Source organism: Balaenoptera borealis (genome assembly GCF_965194805.1).
Source record: "Balaenoptera borealis genome assembly, chromosome: X".
Taxonomy (NCBI): domain Eukaryota; kingdom Metazoa; phylum Chordata; class Mammalia; order Artiodactyla; family Balaenopteridae; genus Balaenoptera; species Balaenoptera borealis.
The window spans coordinates 44,365,593-44,385,470 of NC_138881.1; the positions used below are offsets into that span (position 1 = coordinate 44,365,593).

The 19,878-nt window shown below is 40.8% G+C and overlaps 1 protein-coding gene across 9 annotated transcripts in view; it reads right to left on the reverse strand.

The window, feature by feature from the left end:
* SHROOM4 (shroom family member 4) overlaps positions 1–19,878 on the reverse strand; it is a 201,905-nt gene that overhangs the window by 18,893 nt on the left and 163,134 nt on the right. For all 9 annotated transcript variants that reach the window (XM_082375984.1, XM_082375991.1, XM_082375983.1 and 6 more), the window contains one exon: positions 15,581–15,642. In XM_082375984.1, coding sequence (XP_082232110.1) covers positions 15,581–15,642 — 62 coding nt within the window. The remainder of the gene's footprint in view (positions 1–15,580; positions 15,643–19,878) is intronic.

Sequence of the window (19,878 nt, forward strand, 5' to 3'; positions counted from 1 at the left end):
GATCAACAAGACTAGATATTCTATGTTGTCTTGTTTAGGTACTAATCACTTATGTCAGCGTTACAGAATTTACCTCTAAGTAGCCAACTCCAGAACCAGTTGGAAGAAAAGAGCACACCCTTCTAGGGACATTCAGTACCCTGATTTATGGCACTGTGACACTATCCTGAGGCACTAGGCTCTAGCAAGGCAACCTGGAAACTGCTATTCTCTGCATCAATCCTAATTTCAAAAGCACTGCTCTCCCACCGACACAGCTTGTGTAAGGGCAGCCTGAACCTTGCAGAGTCATTTACATCAGGGGAGCAGAACTAGGCAAGACTCCAGAAAAGGGGAAGGACTGCCCTCGATGGGACCAGCTGGGCCCATGTGTGTACAAGTCATCCAAGCTGTCATTCAATATTACACTGTGCAAGGTGACCAGATCTCAGGGGAGCAAAACCCGTAGCCCTTGCTTTCCAGGCACTAATAGCTGAAACAGACTGGTGAATGGGAGGCTTCCATTGAAGTGTGTCAGGCTCAAGCCAAGGATATTGGTCTCTAGAGGCCCTGGTTTCAAAGGGCTCAAGCCTCCTATATGCACAGAAATTTAAATCTACAACTCTTCTTTGGGATGAAGTAAGGATTCTTCCCTACAGTGGAGGATAAGGAGCTAAATTAAGGGAAAAGAACTATGGTTTCTTACTTCTTACTTACTATGTGTCACGCACTGTTGTAGGCACTTTCATGTAGGTATTTCTATTAATCTTCACACCAGCTCATTGAAGTAATTACCATTATTGCCAGTTTGCAGGTGAGGATCCTGAGGCTTAGAGAGGGTCATTAATTTTCCCAGCTAGTAAGAAGTAGTAGTGTCCAGACTACAACTTGCCTTATCTGGCTCCAAGGGAAATCCCACTGAAGCAAGGACTCCTGAGTTAAGGCAAAAGGTACTTGCACTACATTCATCCCCAAGGTGTTCTCAAAGACTTTAGCTCCTTGCTGAAGAGAGGGGAGGAAGCATGAAAGCTAAGACTGAGAAAGGGCTTTGTTGACACCAGCAAGGAGCCTACATCTCAAAAACAAAAGCAAATCGTGTGCCAAGTCCTGGGCTGTTCTTCTCTTTTCCTCTTGGCACAGGTTGCCTGTTCTTCTGATGAATAGATTTTCCCCTTTTGTTACAATCTTTTTTTGGGGGGGGAGGGGCTCATAGTAATTGAAAATGAAAACCAGTATTTTCAGAGACTGAAAAATCTCCTCCCGCCTCCTCCTTAGGCCTTTTGAAGTTTTCTTGTTTGGAATTTTTATTTTTAACCTCACCACAATAGCTTGGCATTCCAGGATCTCAGCAGCAAGAGTGCACAGTCCCAGCCCCTCTCCCCTTCCCCTTTCCTCGGCAGCCAAAAGATAAGACTGCTCCAAGAGAAACAGCCACTCCCAGCTTATTGCTGAAGGAAATATTTGCAAGATCCAGGAAGTGAGATACAAGGAGGCTACACAGGGAGGGGAGAAGGGCCCAGAGAGCTTGTTGTTGCCACCCTTCTCCGTCTCTGGGGCCACAGAACTTCAAGCAAGGAACAATTAGTCTGGCAACAGCAAAATACAAGTGGCAGGACTCACTCTGAGCCTTCTACAGCCCCCAGGAGCCTGCTGCAAAGTGTCCTTTGAAGAGATCAGAGAAGTCCTTGCTATATTGGGGCTGTCCTGGGTGAAGCTTAGCTTCCTCTCTCCAATGACTCCAACTTGGAGTTTCCAAGAAGGTCTTCCCATTACTCCTCTGAACCCTGCATAGTGTCACAGACGTGGTGCTAAGGGATGGTAATGACCACTCTTGTTTACTCAGAGTCCACCATGTGTCAGGCACAGCACTGGACAGTTAACAGACTCCATCTCGTTTCACCCTGAAGACAATCTTCCAGCCTGAGTATTCTCTTGCCCACGTTAGAAATGAGACTCAGGGAGGTTAAACAACTGAGGGAACATAAAGAGAATAAGCAGCCAGGAGAAGTTACAACTAAGGTCCATCTGACTCCAATGCCCATGCTTTTGCCAGCACAACATGCTGCCTCTTCAGCATTCTCATAACCTTCTCAAGAGATTTAATAAAAGACATTTTAGGGGCACGTAACACATTGTGGAGGGGCCTGGAGGGTTTGATATCCATGAGAACAATTTAATGGAGGATCAGGCTGGCCGAGGTTATTGAGGCTCTATTCTCTAATAGGCAGTGGTTCTGAAACTTGAACATGCATCAGAATCACCTGGAAGGCTTATTAAAACACAGTTGGCTTAGTCCTACCCCCAGAATTTCTAATTTGGTAGGTCTGGGGCAGGGTGGAGAATTTTTATTTCTAACAATTCCCAGGATGATGATGGTATTGCTGGTCCCAGATCACACTTTGAGATCCACTGCTCTAAACAGTCATTATCTACCAGGTTCCCAACTCATCAGGGTATCTTAAGAGGTATAAAGCCATTAAAAAAAAACTCTCAAGGACTTCCCTGGTGGCGCAGTGGTTAAGAATCCACCTGCCAGTGCAGGGGATACGGGTTCGAGCCCTGGTCCGGGAAGATCCCACATGCCGTAGAGCAACTAAGCCCACGCGCCACAACTACTGAGCCTGTGCTCTAGAGCCCGTGAGCCACAACTACTGAGCCCGTGTGCTGCAACTACTGGAGGCTGTGTGCCTAGAGCCCGTGCTCTGCAACAAGAGAAGCCACTGCAATGAGAAGAATGAGAAGCCCGTGCACTGCAAGGAAGAGTAGCCCCCGCTCACTGCAACTAGAGAAAGCCCATGCACAGCAACAAAGACCCAATGCAGCCAAAAAAAAAAAAAACAACAACAACTCTCAAAACTAAATGCATTTTAATTAACTATATACATACCACTCCATGTAACAAGTGCGATGAAGATTTACAAAATAAAATAATGGGAGGTCCATAAAGCTCTGGGAATCCTGATGCTATTTAATGAAATTCGGTGCCCCGCCATCATTAAACAACGGATGTGCCAGAGGAAGAGAGCAATTTTTGTATATTTGCGTCCTCATATATACCAGATATTAATGTACTAAATTTCGAAGACCTAAAATACAGTGGAATAGACTTAATACCAAAGTTATAAAGAACATGATTTTATCTCAGTTTAAAAGGCATTCTGGGTGCTCAATTATGAATGACAATTATTATCATAGAGTAGTTCTTTGGCATGCACGTATTTAACATTTGAGGTTTTAACCCTTTGAGAGTAGCCCTAAAGAGCCATGAAGTGTAATAACTGGTCATTTTGCAAAGGGTATGAATTTGACTTGCAAGGCCTCACAATACTGGTTTGTAGGGCAAGTCACCAAGCAAAGGAGGGAGCCTAGTCAACCACTTGGCATTCCCATCTCAATGTGGCTTGATAGGTCTCTATTTGTTAACAAGGTACATAGGTGTGCAGTAACCATGGTAGAGAGAATATGTGCTTCTCTGTGAATAATGGCACTGAAATGCAAACTATTTGCAAACTAGTGCCGATGATGGAAGTGAAGAGAAATGTAACGGTCTTGAGAAAGTAATGGTTCTGAGTCAGATAATAAAATGTTCATTAGTTGGGGTGGAGAGGTTCTATGTTGTAGTAATGGTAACAAATTTGAAGATTCACAAATGTCTGGTGATGTACCCCCTCAGAAGTGTCAAGTTCTCACAGATTTAGATAAGCAGAAGTGCCGGTTGATGGAGAATTCTAGCAAAACAAATTCTAGCTAACAGAGAGATCAAGCATGTCTGGTAAGTAACACTGTCTGTCATTGGTATGGGGATTTTTCTAAAGCCCTTGATCTTTAACTTTGCAGGCCTAAATCAAACCAATGTGGGCTGCCTCTTCTTCAGATTTTCTTTTTTATTATGAATTCCAGCAACTTGACATGTACCCAAAGAACACCATGTGCATTCAACTCCAACTATTTACATTTTACCAGATGCCTTTCTGAATCTTCTTTGTGCAAGGCTACTATCAGATTCAACATGTGAGTTTAGAATTTATCCTTTTTTGTTGTTAATATTATTACAAGTACCCATTTCTGTGTAAGACCCAATATTTGTATAACTGTCACTGTTAATGGCTATATTCTATTCCATCATGATGATATATTAGATTGGTAAATATTTTCCATGATTATAAATAGCACTACTTTAAATATCTTTAAAAAATTACTTTTTCCTTTTTAGGTTATTTCCTTGGGGGTATGCTGGATCAAGGAGTATGTACAGTTTTGCAACTCTTGTCACATATTTCTAGACTGTCTTTTAGGAAAACTGAACCAATTTATACTGCTCCCCAAAACACATACTGTTTCCTTAAGTCTTGTCAAGATAGGGTTTTGTAATTTCTATTTATAATTTCCATTAATTGTTGATAATTTAATAAGCAGGTTGTGATACCTTGATGTTGTTTTTATTTGCACTTCTTTAATTGGTAGAGAGGTTGTACTTTTCCAGGAAGTGATTTTACTGCCTTTATTTCCTCATGTGTAAATTGGCTGTTCATTTTCCTTGCCCTTTTGTGAAGCTGAATTTGAAAGCCGACCTTCTACATCTGTATCCATTCTTTATATTTTTCGGACAGTCAACTGTTATCTGTGATGCTGACCCCAGACATTTTCCTCATTCTGCTATTTAGCTTTTTATTACATTTTGTTGTACAAAGGTTTCTTCCCCCAACTTTTAAATATTTGAAACCATCCATCTTGTCTCTGATGATATCCTCCGTTTAACAGGCACAAATTTATCTTCCATCCATAGCTGGAATGAATATGCTGGTCCATTGGTCTGCTTTCTGAAATTTACTACAGAGTATTGTATGCACTGTGGCTCTAAGTTAATTATTCTCCATATTTGATACCTACAGTTCCCAACATTTATTGAAGACAGATGATTGCTTTCCGCAGTTCACGGTTGCATCCAGTGTGCTCTATAGTCTTACTATCTGTTCCTAGAATCTCTCTTTTTTATTTAATTTCACTGTTTGACTTTTTTTCAACCCACTATCATATGGTTTTAATGACTGTCACTTTATGACAGACTTTAAAATCTGATAGGGTAAGTCTACCACCATTACCTTTTTTTTTTTAACATCTTTATTAGAGTATAATTGCTTTACAATGGTGTGTTAGTTTCTGCTGTATAACAAAGTGAATCAGCTGTACATAAACATATATCCCCATATCTCCTCCCTCTTGCGTCTCCCTCCCACCCTTCCTATCCCACCCCTCTAGGTGGACACAAAGCACCGAGCTGATATCCCTGTGCTATGTGGCTGCTTCCCACTAGCTATCTATTTTACATTTGGTAGCGTATATATGTCCATGCCACTCTCTCACTTAGTCCCAGCTTGCCCTTCCTCCTCCCCGTGTCCTCAAGTCCATTCTCTACGTCTGGGTCTTTATACCTGTCCTGCCCCTAGGTTCTTCAGAACCATTTTTTTTTTTTTTAGATTCCGTATATATGTGTTAGCATACGGTATTTGTTTTTCTCCTTCTGACTTACTTCACTGTGTATGACAGTCTCTAGGTCCATCCACCTCACTACAAATAACTCAATTTTGTTTCTTTTTATGGCTGAGTAATATTCCACTGTATATATGTGTCACATCTTCTTTATCCATTCGTCTGTCAATGGACACTTAGATTGCTTCCATGCCCTGGCTATTGTAAATACAGCTGCAATGAACATTGTGGTATGTGACTCTTTTTGAATTATGGTTTTCCCAGGGTATATGCCCAGTAGTGGGATTGCTGGGTCATATGGTAGTTCTATTTTTAGTTTTTTAAGGAACCTCCATACTGTTCTCCATAGTGGCTGTATCAATTTACATTCCCACCAACAGTGCAAGAGGGTTCGCTTTTCTCCACACCCTCTCCAGCATTTGTTGTTTATAGATTTTCTGATGATGCCCATTCTAACTGGTGTGAGGTGATACCTCATTGTAGTTTTGATTTGCATTTCTCTAATAATTAGTGATGTTAAGCAGGTTTTCATGTGCCTCTTGGCCATCTGTATGTCTTCTTTGGAGAAATGTCTGTTTAGGTCTTCTGCCTATTTTTGGATTGGGTTGTTTGTTTTTTTTTAATATTGAGCTGCATGAGCTGTTTATATATTTTGGAGATTAATCCTTTGTCCGTTGATTCGTTTGCTAATATTTTCTCCCATTCTGAGGGCTGTCTTTTCATTCTGTTTGTAGTTTCCTTTGCTGTGCAAAAGCTTTTAAGTTTCATTAGGTCCCATTTGTTTATTTTTGTTTTTATTTCCATTACTCTAGGAGGTGGGTCAAAAAGGATCTTGCTGTGATGTATGTCATAGAGTGTTCTGCCTATGTTTTCCTCTAAGAGTCGTACAGTGTCTGGCCTTACATTTAGGTCTTTAATCCATTTTGAGTTTATTTTTGTGTATGGTGTTAGGGAGTGTTCTCATTTCATTCTTTTACATGTAGCTGTCCAGTTTTCCCAGCATCACTTACTGAACAGACTGTCTTTTCTCCATTGTATATCCTTGCCTCCTTTGTCATAGATTAGTTGACCATAGGTGCGTGGGTTTATCTCTGGGCTTTCTATCCTGTTACATTGATCTATGTTTCTGTTTTTGTGCCAGTACCATACTCTCCTGATGACTGTAGCTTTGTAGTATAGGCTGAAGTCAGGGAGTCTGGTTCCTCCAGCTCCGTTTGTTTCCCTCAAGACTGCTTTGGCTATTCGGGGTCTTTTGTGTCTCCATACAAATTTTAAGATTTTTTGTTCTAGTTCTGTAAAAATTGCCAGTGATAGTTTGATAGGGGTTGCATTGAATCTTTAGATTGCTTTGGGTAGTATAGTCATTTTCACAATGTTGATTCTTCCAACCCAAGAACATGGCATATCTCTCCCTCTGTTTGTATCATCTTTAATTTCTTTCATCAGTGTCTTATAGTTTTCTGCATACAGGTCTTTTGTCTCCTTAGGTAGGTTTATTCCTAGGTATTTTATTCTTTTTGTTGCAATGGTAAATGGGAGTGTTTCCTTAATTTCTCTTTCAGATTTTTCATCATTAGTGTATAGGAATGCAAGAGATTTCTGTGCATTACTTTTATATCCTGCTACTTTACCAAATTCATTGATTAGCTCTAGTAGTTTTCTGGTAGCATCTTTGGGATTCTGTATGTATCGTATCATGTCATCTGCAAACAGTGACAGTTTTACTTCTTCTTTTCTGATTTGGATTCCTTTTTTCTTTTTCTTCTCTGATTGCTGTGGCTAAAACTTCCAAAGCTATGTTGAATAATAGTGGTGAGAGTGGGCAACCTTGTCTTGTTCCTGATCTTAGTGGAAACTGTTTCAGTTTTTCAGCATTGAGAACGATGTTGGCTGAACCACCATTACCTTTTTAAATAAATGTATTCTTTGGTCTTCCTGCCCACTTATTCTTTCAGATAAATTTCACGGTGAATTTGATAAGTTCTACAAAGTATACCACAGTGACTCTAATTGGTAGTGCATTACATCTATATATTATTAACTTAGGGAGTATTGTAATCATTACTATATTAGTCTTCCCAAATTGAAGCAGAGTATAGCTATGCATTTCTTCATGTCTTTATTTCTCCCATTAGAGTTTTATAATTTTCCTTGAATAGGTTTTGTGTACCCAGGATTAAATTAATATCCAAGTATTTAAATTCACTTTGTCACACTCTTTGACAAATCCTTTCATGCCTCTGAAGGTTGCATTCTTCTTAGCTGGTAAAGCCTTCCTGAAAAGTGTACTATTTCTAATAAAATGAGATTCAATTCTGAATTATCCGTTTTCTTTTACTCAATTGGCAAATAGGAAATGTGTACTGGATATTCCACACTCTGCTCATGATGTGGTATGATAAAAAGAAGGAAGAGAGCCCTAGGCTGCGAACTGAAAAACCTGGGGAGTAGCCTAGTTTTGTCACGTACTTGCTGTATAATCCCAGAAGTAATGGGCTCTGGAGTCAGATGCCTGTTTGACCTTGGGCAAGTGACTTTAATCTATCTGTGAGTATGTTTCCTCATCTGTAAAACTGGGTCAATGAATGGTAACTATTTCATAGGGTCATGATTAGTAATAAATAAATTAATTCATGTGAAATGCTTAGAGCAGTGCCTGACACCCAGTAAACACTTAATAAATGTTAGCTATTATACCTTTTGTTGTTGTTGTTGTTAATAATAGTATAATAATACCTTTCCTGAGTCTCAGCTTCCTTATCAGTCAAATGGGAAAAATAAGGCTTCACAGAGTTTCTGTGAGGATTAACTGTGGTTATATATATATATATATATATATATATATATATATATATATACTCTACACATTCTAAACGTCTGTGCAAAGTAGAAAAATGGAAACGATCGCAGGAGGCAATTATAAGTATGGAAAACCAAATGAGATAATCTAGAAAATAATTTCTTTGGGCTTTTAAATGCTTCACATTTATGTAGCTTTTTCTCCCAGCAGATCTACTCACCAGTGTTTTTCTCCCTCCTGCTAATATCAAAATGCGTTTGCATTCTCTGCATGCAAACTAAATAACTGTGGAGGGAGACAACCAAGAGTGTAACTACCTGGAATTAAAATTCATTGCAGGCTTCCAGGCAGAGAGTGGCTCAAGAATATACATTTGATTTTCCCACCTACACCCATCATTCCAGTTGTGACAGAAATGACGTAAGAAATGTTAAAAATGTGTGTGTAGTGGGAGGAAGGTGAGTGGAAGCTCCATCAGGATTTCTCCTCTTTAAATGTCATCTCTGCCCTTGACCTTTCCTAGTCCTTCTCATCTTCCTTGAGATCATAAACTATGATCTGCTGCCTCCATATTCAGCATAAATATTCTTTCCCTTTCCTTTGACCTCTCCTTTCTGTTTTTAAACTTAAACCAGTTTCCCAAATCCTGATCAAACCATCACTTAAACCAGAGGTTCTCATATCTAGCTTGCATCAGAATTGCCTGAAGGACTTCTTAAAACACATATCTCTGGGCCATGTCCCAGTTTCTGATTCAGTAGGTCTGGGTGGGGTCCAATAATTTGCATTTCTACTTCAGTTCTTAGGTGATACTGAGGTAGCTGGTCCTAGGACCACATTTTGAGAACCACTAACTTAAACCTTACCTCCCCCTCTAACTACCACCCCATTTCTCCCCTTCCTTTTCCTAGCCAACTTCTTTTTAAACATTTTAAAATGTATAAATGTCTTTTCAAGCACTCTTCTTTTAAATCCTTTTCCAAATCACACAGTAACACATAATCATTGTATTAAAATTAATGAAAAGAAACTGAAACCCTCCTACTTTGCTGGTGGAAGTGTAAAACGGTACAGCTACTTTGGAAAACAGTTAGGCAGTTCCTTAAAAAGTTAACAGAGTTATCATATGGCCCAGAAATTCTACTCCTAAATATATACCCAAGAGAATTGAAAACATATGTCCACATAGAAATTTGTATGTGAATGGTCATAGCAGCATTATTCACAAAAAAAGTGGAAACAACCCAAATGTCCATTAATGGATGAATGGATAAATAAAATGTGGTATGTCCATACAATGGAATATTACTTGGCAAAAAATGGAATGAAATACTGATATATGCTACAACAAAGATGAACTGCTAAAGCTTGCTAAGTAAAAGAAGCCAGACACAAAAGCCCACATATTGTATGATTCCATTTATATATGAAAGGTACAGAATAGGCAAATCCATAGAGACAGAAAGTAGATTAGTGGTTGCTTGAGGCTGAGTGTGGAATAGAGAGTGACTGGAAATGAGCAAAAGGGATCTTTTTAGGGAGATGGACATGTTCTAAAATTGGATTGTGGTGATGATTGCATAGCATGCAAATTTACCAAAACTCACTTAAAAGGTAAATTTAGGATGTGTAAAACTGTGTGCATTTCTTCTCTATGCATCCCCTTTACAGACCATCATGCCATCTACTTTCTATGCCCACCATTTTACTAAGTTTGCTTTCTCGAAGGTCACTTGTGCGTCCAAACCGTCAAAGCCAATATCAGTCCTCTCCTTATCGTCTGTGATGGTACACTGGCATACTTCTCCTTCTTACCACTCCAGATGCTTGCCCCTTCAATCCCCTTTGCTGGCTATTCTTCTTCATCCTACCCCCGCTGGCTGGGTGATCAACAGGGCTCCTCAAAAGCATCCCCTTGTCTTCCTCACTAACTTTAAATTCAACATATCCCAACTCAAACTTATTATCTCCACCACACCAGGTCCCCTTGTCACCTGCCCCCACTACGTCAATAATTTTCTCTTTCTAAAGTCACTGGGGCAGAAAATTATTTTTGGCTTAACTCCTTTCATTCCCAAGTTCTTTCTACTTTTCTCTCAAAAGTTGTCACGTATTTGTGAGCAAATTATCTGAACCAACAATTCATACGGGAATCAATGCAAATATTAAATAAATACATGAAAAATGTTCAAACCAGAATAATCAAAGTAAGCAAATTAAAATTATAATATGTACCATTTATACCTATTGCATTAGAAAAAGAAAACTTTCCATGATGGCAAATTTTAGGGGAAACTGGTATTCTCATATATTGTTAATGGCAGAGTAAAACACCTCCAGGGAAAGCAATTTGGTGAAATATATCAAGAACAATAAGAATGCTAATTTTCTTTCAACAACTAATCCCAACTCTGTATAATTGTTTTTAATGAGATAATTCAAAATGAGAAAAAGGTTATAGCTGCTCAAAATTTTTCAGCAGCATTACTTTATAATAGCAAGAAATTGGAAACAACCTAATTATCCACCAATTTGGGAATGATTAAGCAAATTAGGGCACATTAAGCTGCTGAAATATTATGCAGCCATTAAAATTTATAACTATGGAGGAAGCCTTTATAGCAACAGGAAAAATTGTTCACCAAGTAATGCTTAGTGGGGAAAAAAGAAGCAGGACACACAAAATCACATCTACATAGTTATTATAATCATGACCCACCCCCACACCCGCAAATCTCTACACCTATAGATAAAGGCTGGCAGGGAAATGAAAACAATCAGGGTGTTAGGGTGGTAAGAGTAAGGATACTTTTTCTATGGTTCTGAAGAACCTAGGGGCAGGACAGGAATAAAGATGCAGATGTAGAGAATGGACTTGAGGACACGGGAAGGGGGAAGGGTAAGCTGGGACAAAGTGAGAGAGTGGCATGGATTTACATATATTACCAAATGTAAAATAGATAGCTAGTGGGAAGCAGCCGCATAGCACAGGGAGATCAGCTCGGTGCTTTGTGACCACATAGAGGGGTGGGATAGGGAGGGTGGGAGGGAGGGAGACGCAAGAGGCAAGAGATATGGGGACATATGTATATGTATAGCTGATTCACTTTGTTATACAGCAGAAACTAACACAACATTGTAAAGCAATTATACTCCAATAAAGATGTTAAAAAAAAGATACTTTTTCTTCTGTTTTTAATTTCCTGTAATATTGCTTTTGCAATAAACATTTCCCCCAAAATATCCACATATTTATCTATCCCTTCTGTTACATTCCCATTGCACCCCCACCTTCCCAATCCAAGGCCACACTCATTCATGCCTGGATCACTGCCCCTAATTGGTCTCTTTTCAACCCATCTAGACTGCAAATGCTGCCAAATTATCTAAAGTGCCATATTTACCATGTCACTTACCTGATCAATAACCTTCAATTGCTTCCATATTTGCCATCCTACCTAGTTTTCAAGGCCTAACTATCCTGGTGCAATACTTCACTCTTTACCCTTTTTCTCTACTGTTACTGTTGCTGCTGCTGCTCCTCTTCCTCCTCCTCCTTTATTACAACTAACATTTACTGAGGGTTTATGGTGCCAGATTTTGTCCTAAATGCTTTACATATATTAACTCAATTATTCCACACAACAGTCACAGGAGGTAAGCACTCTTACCCCATTTCACAAATAAGGAAACCAATGGGGTGGGGTGAAAGAGAGGAGCTGCGCGGGGGGCGGGGGGAGAGAAAGCCACTTGCCAAATTCACACAGCTAGAGCACAGAAGAACCTGGATTTGAACCCAGGCAGACTGACTTCAAGGCCAGAACTTTTTTTTTTATTGAAGTACAGTTGATTTACAATGTTGTGCCAATCTCTGCTGTACAGCAAACTGACTCAATTATGCACATATATACATTCTTTTTTTATATTCTTTTCCATTATGGTTTATCCCATGAGACTGGGTATAGTTCCCTTTGCTATACAGTAGGACCTTGTTTATCCATTCTAAATGTAATAGTTTGCATCTACCAACCCCAAACTCCCACTCCATCCCTCTCCCTCCTCACCTCCCCCTTGGCAAACACAAGTCTGTTCTCTATGTCTTTGAGTCTGTTTTTGTTTTGTAGAGAGGTTCATTTGTGCCGTATTTTAGATTCCACATATAAGTGATATAATATGGTATTTGTCTTTCTCTGTCTGACTTACTTCACTTAGTATGATAATCTCTAGTTGCATCCATGTTGCTGCAAATGGCATTATTTCATTCTTTTTTATGGCTGAGTAGTATTCCATTGTATATATATACCACATCTTCTTTATCCATTCATCTGTTGATGGACACTTAGGCTGTTTCCATGTTTTGGCTATTGTGAACAGTGCTGCTATAAACATAGGGGCGCATGTATCCTTTTGAATTATAGTTTTGTCCGGATATATTCCCAGGAGTGGGATTCCTGGATCATATGGTAATTCTATTTTTAGTTTTCTGAGAAACCTCCATACTGTTCTCCATAGTGCCTGTACCAACTTACATTCCCACCAACAGTGTAGGACGGTTCCCTTTTCTCCACACCCTCTCCAGCATTTGTTATCTGTAGACTTTTTAATGATAAGGCCAGAACTCTTAACAACCAGCAGGGTTTATTCCTCCAATACAGCCTGCTTAGTTTCCCCTCTGGGCCTTTCCTCCTGTAGGCCCCAGCCTTTAGTTTTCTTACCCTCCAGTGAACTTAAATAGGGCACAATGATACTTATCATGTGTTGGCCCCTTACCATGTGCCAGGCTTTTCTTGTTTAAACCATGTATTTGACACTTTTTCATCTTATAGCAACTAGCCTGAGTTGAAAACCTGGCTTGTCCCTTTAGTATCTGTGAGACCTTGAGTATGTTACTTAGCTCCTCTGAACCTCAGATTCTTTATCTGAGTCATCAGTTCTCAAAGTGTGATCCCAGGACCAGCTGCATCAGCATCACCTGGGGAGCTTGTTAGACATACACATTTTGAGCCCCACTCCACACCTACTGGATCACACTCCCTGGGGGCGGGGTGGGAGCTACCATGTATCTGGGTTTTTTTTTTTTTTAACAAGCCCTCCAGGTATTTCTAATGCACATTCAAGTTCAAGAATCACTGCCCTAGTTATAATAATGCCTTCCTGACAGTTTGGGGGAAGATAAAACAGGATATGTGTAACTTAGCTAGTGGCACATAGGTTGTTTTGCAAGTGGTAATTTATTATTACTGCTACTTAACTTTGTGTGGATTAGTCTTCCTTGCTCAAGCTGGGGATGGGCAGGCATTATGCTTCCTGATGCTCTTCCTCTAATAGTTCCCTGCTTGCCTAGAAACAGGCAGTACATATACTAGGTTTTAAATAAAGTCCTCTTCCTTGACTGGCTGATTAGTAAGACAGCCATCTTGGAGAAGCACCATAGCGTAGTATAGTGTCTCTGAAGCTAGACTACCTGGGTCTAGTCAACTTACTAGCTGTGGGACTTTAGGCAACTGAATTTATCTATCTGTGTTTCACTTTCTTCTCTCGGTCAAATGAAGAAACTAACGGTACCTACCCCTTAAGGTTATGGTGGTAAATAAATATTTGTAAAGCGCTTTGAATGGTGCCTAGAATAGAGTACCGTGCTCAAGAAATGTTAGTTGGCATTATTATTTTTGTGTCATTTCACCTATTCAGTGGTGGAGGAGGCTCTGTTTCTTCATTTGGCAAGCAAATGACAAATACATCTTGAGCAACTTCTCTGTGTCAGGCACCGTGCTAGGCATGGAGAATACATCCATGACCAAGGTGTGGTCTCCTTTCTCGACAGTCTCAGTCTATTAGGGGAAACTGAGCAGACCCACTAGACTGAGATGATTTCTCCAAGAACAGTGGGGAATCAAGGCCAGCCATAGAATCCCACAGTGTCCCCACCCAGGCCTTAGGTTCCTGAGACATGATACTGAGGGGTCCATTTGAAGGGTTTCCTTAGGGATCCTAATTGAAGCAGTTATAATGGAAAAAGCATGAACTTTGGGGCCAGACAAACCTGGGTCTGAGTCCTGGCTCCATCACTTACTAGCTGTGCGACCTCAACTAAGTTATATAACCTCTCTGGACCTCATCTATAAAATAGGTAGTAAAATTAACTCTTGTGGAGAATAAATGAGATTATGGGTATAAAAAGATCCAACCCAGTGACTGACACTTACTTAGTGATCAGTAAATGTTGGCTTCCTCTCTTTCCATTGCCAACTAGAAAACCGATAGGTTTCCCAGACTTTGGAGTCAAAAGAAAGCCCAAATTATTCCTGACTATACCACCAAATCACAGGGGATAATATAGGCCCCTGGAAAGAACCCTGGGCTTTTCAGAGGTCAGGGGATCCAGATTCTAGCCCTCTCCCTAGGTGCCCCCACAGAGGCACAGCTAAGAGCCATCTTCCCTGTCCCTCCTTTATTCCTGGAGTTTGAGTTAAAGAATCAATATAATTTATGGGCCTCTTGTCCTGGAGAAGAACTGGCTGAAAGAGTATATCAAACAATTTCACAAAAGAGGGGTTCCAACCAGACTGATGGAGAGCAACCTGGAGGAGGTAACTGTCTCCTCCGCATGGTCACCTATGACAGGTGGGCTCATGTCTTTGGAGCATAAGTGCCAGGTGCCATGTTCCCCACATTACAGGAACAGATTCTCCACTCTGGGCATTCTTTTTTCCTTAAGGGCTCTGCAGAAGCAACTCTTTCCCCTCTAGCCCAAGCCATACATACCATTTGTAAAAATGTCCCTGACTTCTTTTAGGAATTCTACCCTATTGTTAGCATGATCTGCCTTGGGTTTTTAATGAACAGACCTTAAGCTCTCAACAAGCCCTATAAAAAGAAAGGTGGCAGAACCCAAGAAACACTCTGAGGCAAAGGCACAGCAGTAGCTGGACAGTCTTACCTCCTCTCTGGCCCCTCCAACCACCCAGTGGCTGCTGGGAAGGCAAGCATAGTTTATGCCTTCCATCTGTATTTTAGCATGGTCTGGTCCCCATGTCCTTGTGCCTGGGCACCTGCCTCAGGCCTCTGAGCTGATGGGCACAATGTCCCACAATACTCCTGACTACGTATTCCAAAATGTGCTACCCATCAGTTTGGTCTATAGCCCAGCTGCCTAGTGGGCAGGCTGGATTACATCTTACGGCATCAAGGCCTTTGTACTGACACCAGACAAGGTTCCTCAAAGGAAACAGAGCAAATAGAAAACCTTACCAGTTTCCACAGAAGCCTCAGAGGTACTAACTCACCCCAACTCCCAGAGCGGGCACTTACCTCCCTGACTGGCTGGTCTTCCTGTTTCCTGTTACTGGCTTCCATTTGTCCCCAGGAAAGTCCTGCAAAGCAAAATCCTGATAAGTTAGGGAGCTCTGGGCAGCCAGGTATATAGATGGCTTCAGAAAGGTAAAGAGGTCAGGAGCCTGTCCTGGGCCAGGCCCACCCCCTCTTCCCCGCCCCCGCAGCTGGCTCCTTCTACTCTCCCATACGGGCTACAGAACTATGTACCTAGAGGGCTGCCTTTCTGTCAGGAGGCCTGCTGGGCTGCTGGGGGCACGCAGAGTCTAAGACAGCACTCAAGGACCTGGACAATGTGGTCTAGAAGCTCTGAGTTTCCCTCTCTTTCTCCACTCCCCTCCCAAACCACGTTAAAAACCAGTTTAGCATGTTCGCTGTTTGTTCTGGCTCTTGTAAAGAAACTCTCTTTGTTCGTTCTTCCCAGTGAACCCGCTCGTTCCTCTTGCCTCTTCCACCATAGAAAGCATCTTCTTGGAAGCCGCAGCCCTTGAGGGGGGCTTGGAGGCCTAAAGCTCCTGCTGCTGCAACCCTATCCCAGCCCACCCTGTACTGCAGGGGCCCTTCCTCCTCGTTCCAGATCCGCTGACAGTGGCTGAGGTGGGCTTATTTCTGGGGAGCACTCATCCCCCATATTACAGGAGGAGACGCTTCACCCTGGGCATATTGTCCTTAAGGGCTTTGCCCAAGCATTCTTTTCGCTGCAGCCCAAGCCACATATGCCATTTGTAAAAATGTCCCTGCCTTCCTATTCTAGCTCCAAGCCTAATGCAAATTTGCCTTTGACATTCTCCCTGATTTCAGCATTCCGTACCCTCTACCTAGTGACTCAGAACTTAGCCCAACGGGAATGCACAGTTTTCCCTAAACCTCACTGATCTTCCAAAGTCCTGCTTTCTCCAATGCTATTATTGGTCCCATTCAAAGTTTTATTAACTTTGCCTCAGTAAAAAAAAAATTTTACTACCTTTTGGGGGTAAGACACCTGGTTGTCAGTCATTCTGGCTAAGATACTTGTTATTTGAGGGTAGTTATGTCACCTCCCTGAACCTCAGCTTCCTGTCTGGCAAATAAGGACTAGGCTATCTAGCCTTGCTGGATTCCCAGGAGTGAGGATAAAATGGGATGTGTACAGAGAATGCTTAGCACAGTACTCGGCACATAGGAGGCTCTGGATGTTAGTAGCCATGGAAACGATGAGGTTTCACTGCTTTCACAGGACCAGAGCAGTCCCTGCCTGTACCTGTCATGTGAGAGCAGCAAAAACCACTTGTCCAACTTAGATTCTGCCTTGATGCCCTTGTAAGATGTCCCTGCTTTCAAAGACACTATTACTCGTTTTGCCACAGTGGGAGCCAGGATTTCCTGTCCATGCCCTGTCTAACCCTGTGGAAAGGGCTCAGTAAATAGAAGTGGCCCAACCAAAGTCCTGTCCCAACTCTCAATCTCCTCAAGTCCCCAGTATCACATTACTTTTTTTTCCCACTGAGCCACTTAGGTTGCTGTAAATTGTCTGCACTCTTTGAATCAAAGAGGCAGATATCCCCACGGCTTGTTGCAGATGGAGATTGATTGTGGTAGGAACTTGTTGCCCTAGTGGAAGTTATACTGCTAGAAGGCATCCTGCCAGAGTGGGGAGGGCCTGGGCTTTGCAATCAGCTTTTGGAGAGGCAGTGTAGCACAACTAGGAGCTTGGCCTCTGAGGCCACACTACATGGATTCAAATCCCACACTGAGTGTGACCTCAGGCCAACTACTGAGTTTCTCTTAGCTCATTTCCCCCAGCTATTTCATAGTGATCATAATAATAACAGTATCTATTTCTTGATTGCTCTGAGGACGACATGAGTTGATATACGTAAAGCGCCTGGAACAGCACATGGTACGCCGTAGACACTCAAATGTTAATTATCATTATGTTGTTCAAATCCTAGCTTCACCACTTGCAAGATGTGTGATCTCACTGAGCCTCAGCTTTCTCAGCTGTAAAATGGGGATCCTATTATAATGTATCTCATATAGTTGTTAAATGAAATACTTTGATAATATATGCAGAACTAACTGGCATGAAGCATGAGGGATTTAGGTGTGTGCTGATTTTAGTTCTCTTAACAGCACCAAAGAGGAGCCAATTGGCTCCGCAACCTCTTCCAGGGGCCATAAAGACCAGGATCTCAACCCTACTTCAGATAGCCACCATCACAACTACCTTAGCCACCTGAGCTGCGGTATCCTAACCCATGCTTCAAGTTTTCCCCATGTCTGGGGGGAGGGTGAGCTCAGGTGGCAGGGCTAGAAATGGGCATGAAGTGGCTTCTGGACGGCTGTCTACATGTCTGAAAGCCTAGCATCTAAGCAGACCTACTTATCTAATTTAACAGACATTAGGAACCCAATGTGTCCTTCCCTCAGAGTACAAAAGGAGAGGCATGGTATGGGCACAGGCACACCTGCACTGCTGCTGTCAGCTGCTGCAACCTGCAAATTTCACCTCCTTCCCTTATGGAGTTACTAGCCCTAGGATGACCGTTCTGCAGTCATCTGCTTACCCCACCCCCACCCCCTACTTTAGCCCCTTTTCTCCATTGTCTACTTGCAGGTCCTTCTTTCAGCAAAAGTTTCTCAAGGTAAGCCCAAATCTCCCTTTATTCCAAAAGATAATAACTCACCTTTAAAAAATGATTACTATCTGGTAGTCACTGTTCTAAGTGCCTTGCACATGTTACATCATTTAATCCTCTCAACCAACTTATGAAGTAGGTACTGTTATCATTCCCATTTTTTTTAGATGGGAATGCTTAGGAATTCAAACCCAGGTAGTCTGGTTTCAGCATCATGCCCTTAAACCATTATTTTATATTTCCTCTCCTTTTTTCCCCCCTACATTTTATTATGAATATTTTCAAACACTTAGAAAAGTTGAACAAGTTTAAAATGAACACCTATATATCCACCATTGTATAGTTTCTACAGTTAGTATTTTACTATATTTGCCTTATCACTTATCTATTCACTCCTCTATCCATCCACAAATCCATCTTAAATTCTTGATGCATTTCAAAGTACAACTTTATCCCCATACATTTGAAAACTTAAATGGAATGGACAAATTCCTTGAAAGGCAAACTACCAAAGCTCACTCAAGAAGAAATAGATAACCCAGATAACCCTATGTCTATTAAAGAAATTGAATTTGTTGTCAAAAATCTTTCCACAAAGAAAACTCTAGGCCCAGATGGCTTCAATGATGAATTCTACCAAACATTCAAGCAAAAAGTAATACCAGTTCTATGCAAACTCTTCTGGAAAATAGGAGAGAAGAGAACAATTCCCAACTCATTTGGTGAGGCCAGTATCTTGATATGAAAACCAGACTCGGACATCACGAGAAAACTACAGACTGAAATCCCTGATATACATAGACAAAAATCCTTAACAAAATACTAGCAAATCAAATCTGGTAATATATAAAAAGGATAAGACGTCATGACCAAGTGGGATTTATTCTGGCAATACTAGGCTGGTTCTTATTTCAAAAATCAATTAATGTAATTCACCACATCAATAGACTAAAAGAGAAAAACTGTATGACCATCTTAATACACACAGAAAAAGCACTTGAAAAAAAATTCAATATCCACTCTTGATAAAAGCTCTCCCAACAAACTAGGAGTAAAAGGGAATTTCTTCAACCTGTTATAAGGCATCTACAAAAAAATCTACAGCTAACATCAAACTTAATAGTGAAAAACTGGGAACAAAGTAACAATATCTGCTCTCACCACTTCTACTGAACACTGTATTGGAGGTCCTAGACAGTGCAATAGGGGCCTCCTCTCCTAATAAAGCCATACACAGTGGAAATGAAGACAAAATTATTTATATTTACAGATGACACGATTGTCTATGTAGAAAATGTTTTAAAATCTACCAAGAAAAGTGAGTTTGGCAAGGTTGCAGGATACAAGGAAAATATACAAAATTAAATTGCATTTCTACATAATAGTAAAGAATTTTAACTTGACCTTAAGAAAACAATAGTACCTACAATGGCAGTGAAAACATGAAATCTTAAGGATAAATATAACAAAATATGTGCAACATCTGTATGCTGAAAACTAGAAAATAAGTTGTGTAAATCAATATACTTCAAAAACTCAAGCATACATATCATTTAAAGTTCGATATTTGTTTACAGTATTTTAGGCAAAATGTACTTCCAGTGAAATGCACAAACATTAAGTATACATCTGTTAAGGTTTGGCAAACGTATACATCTG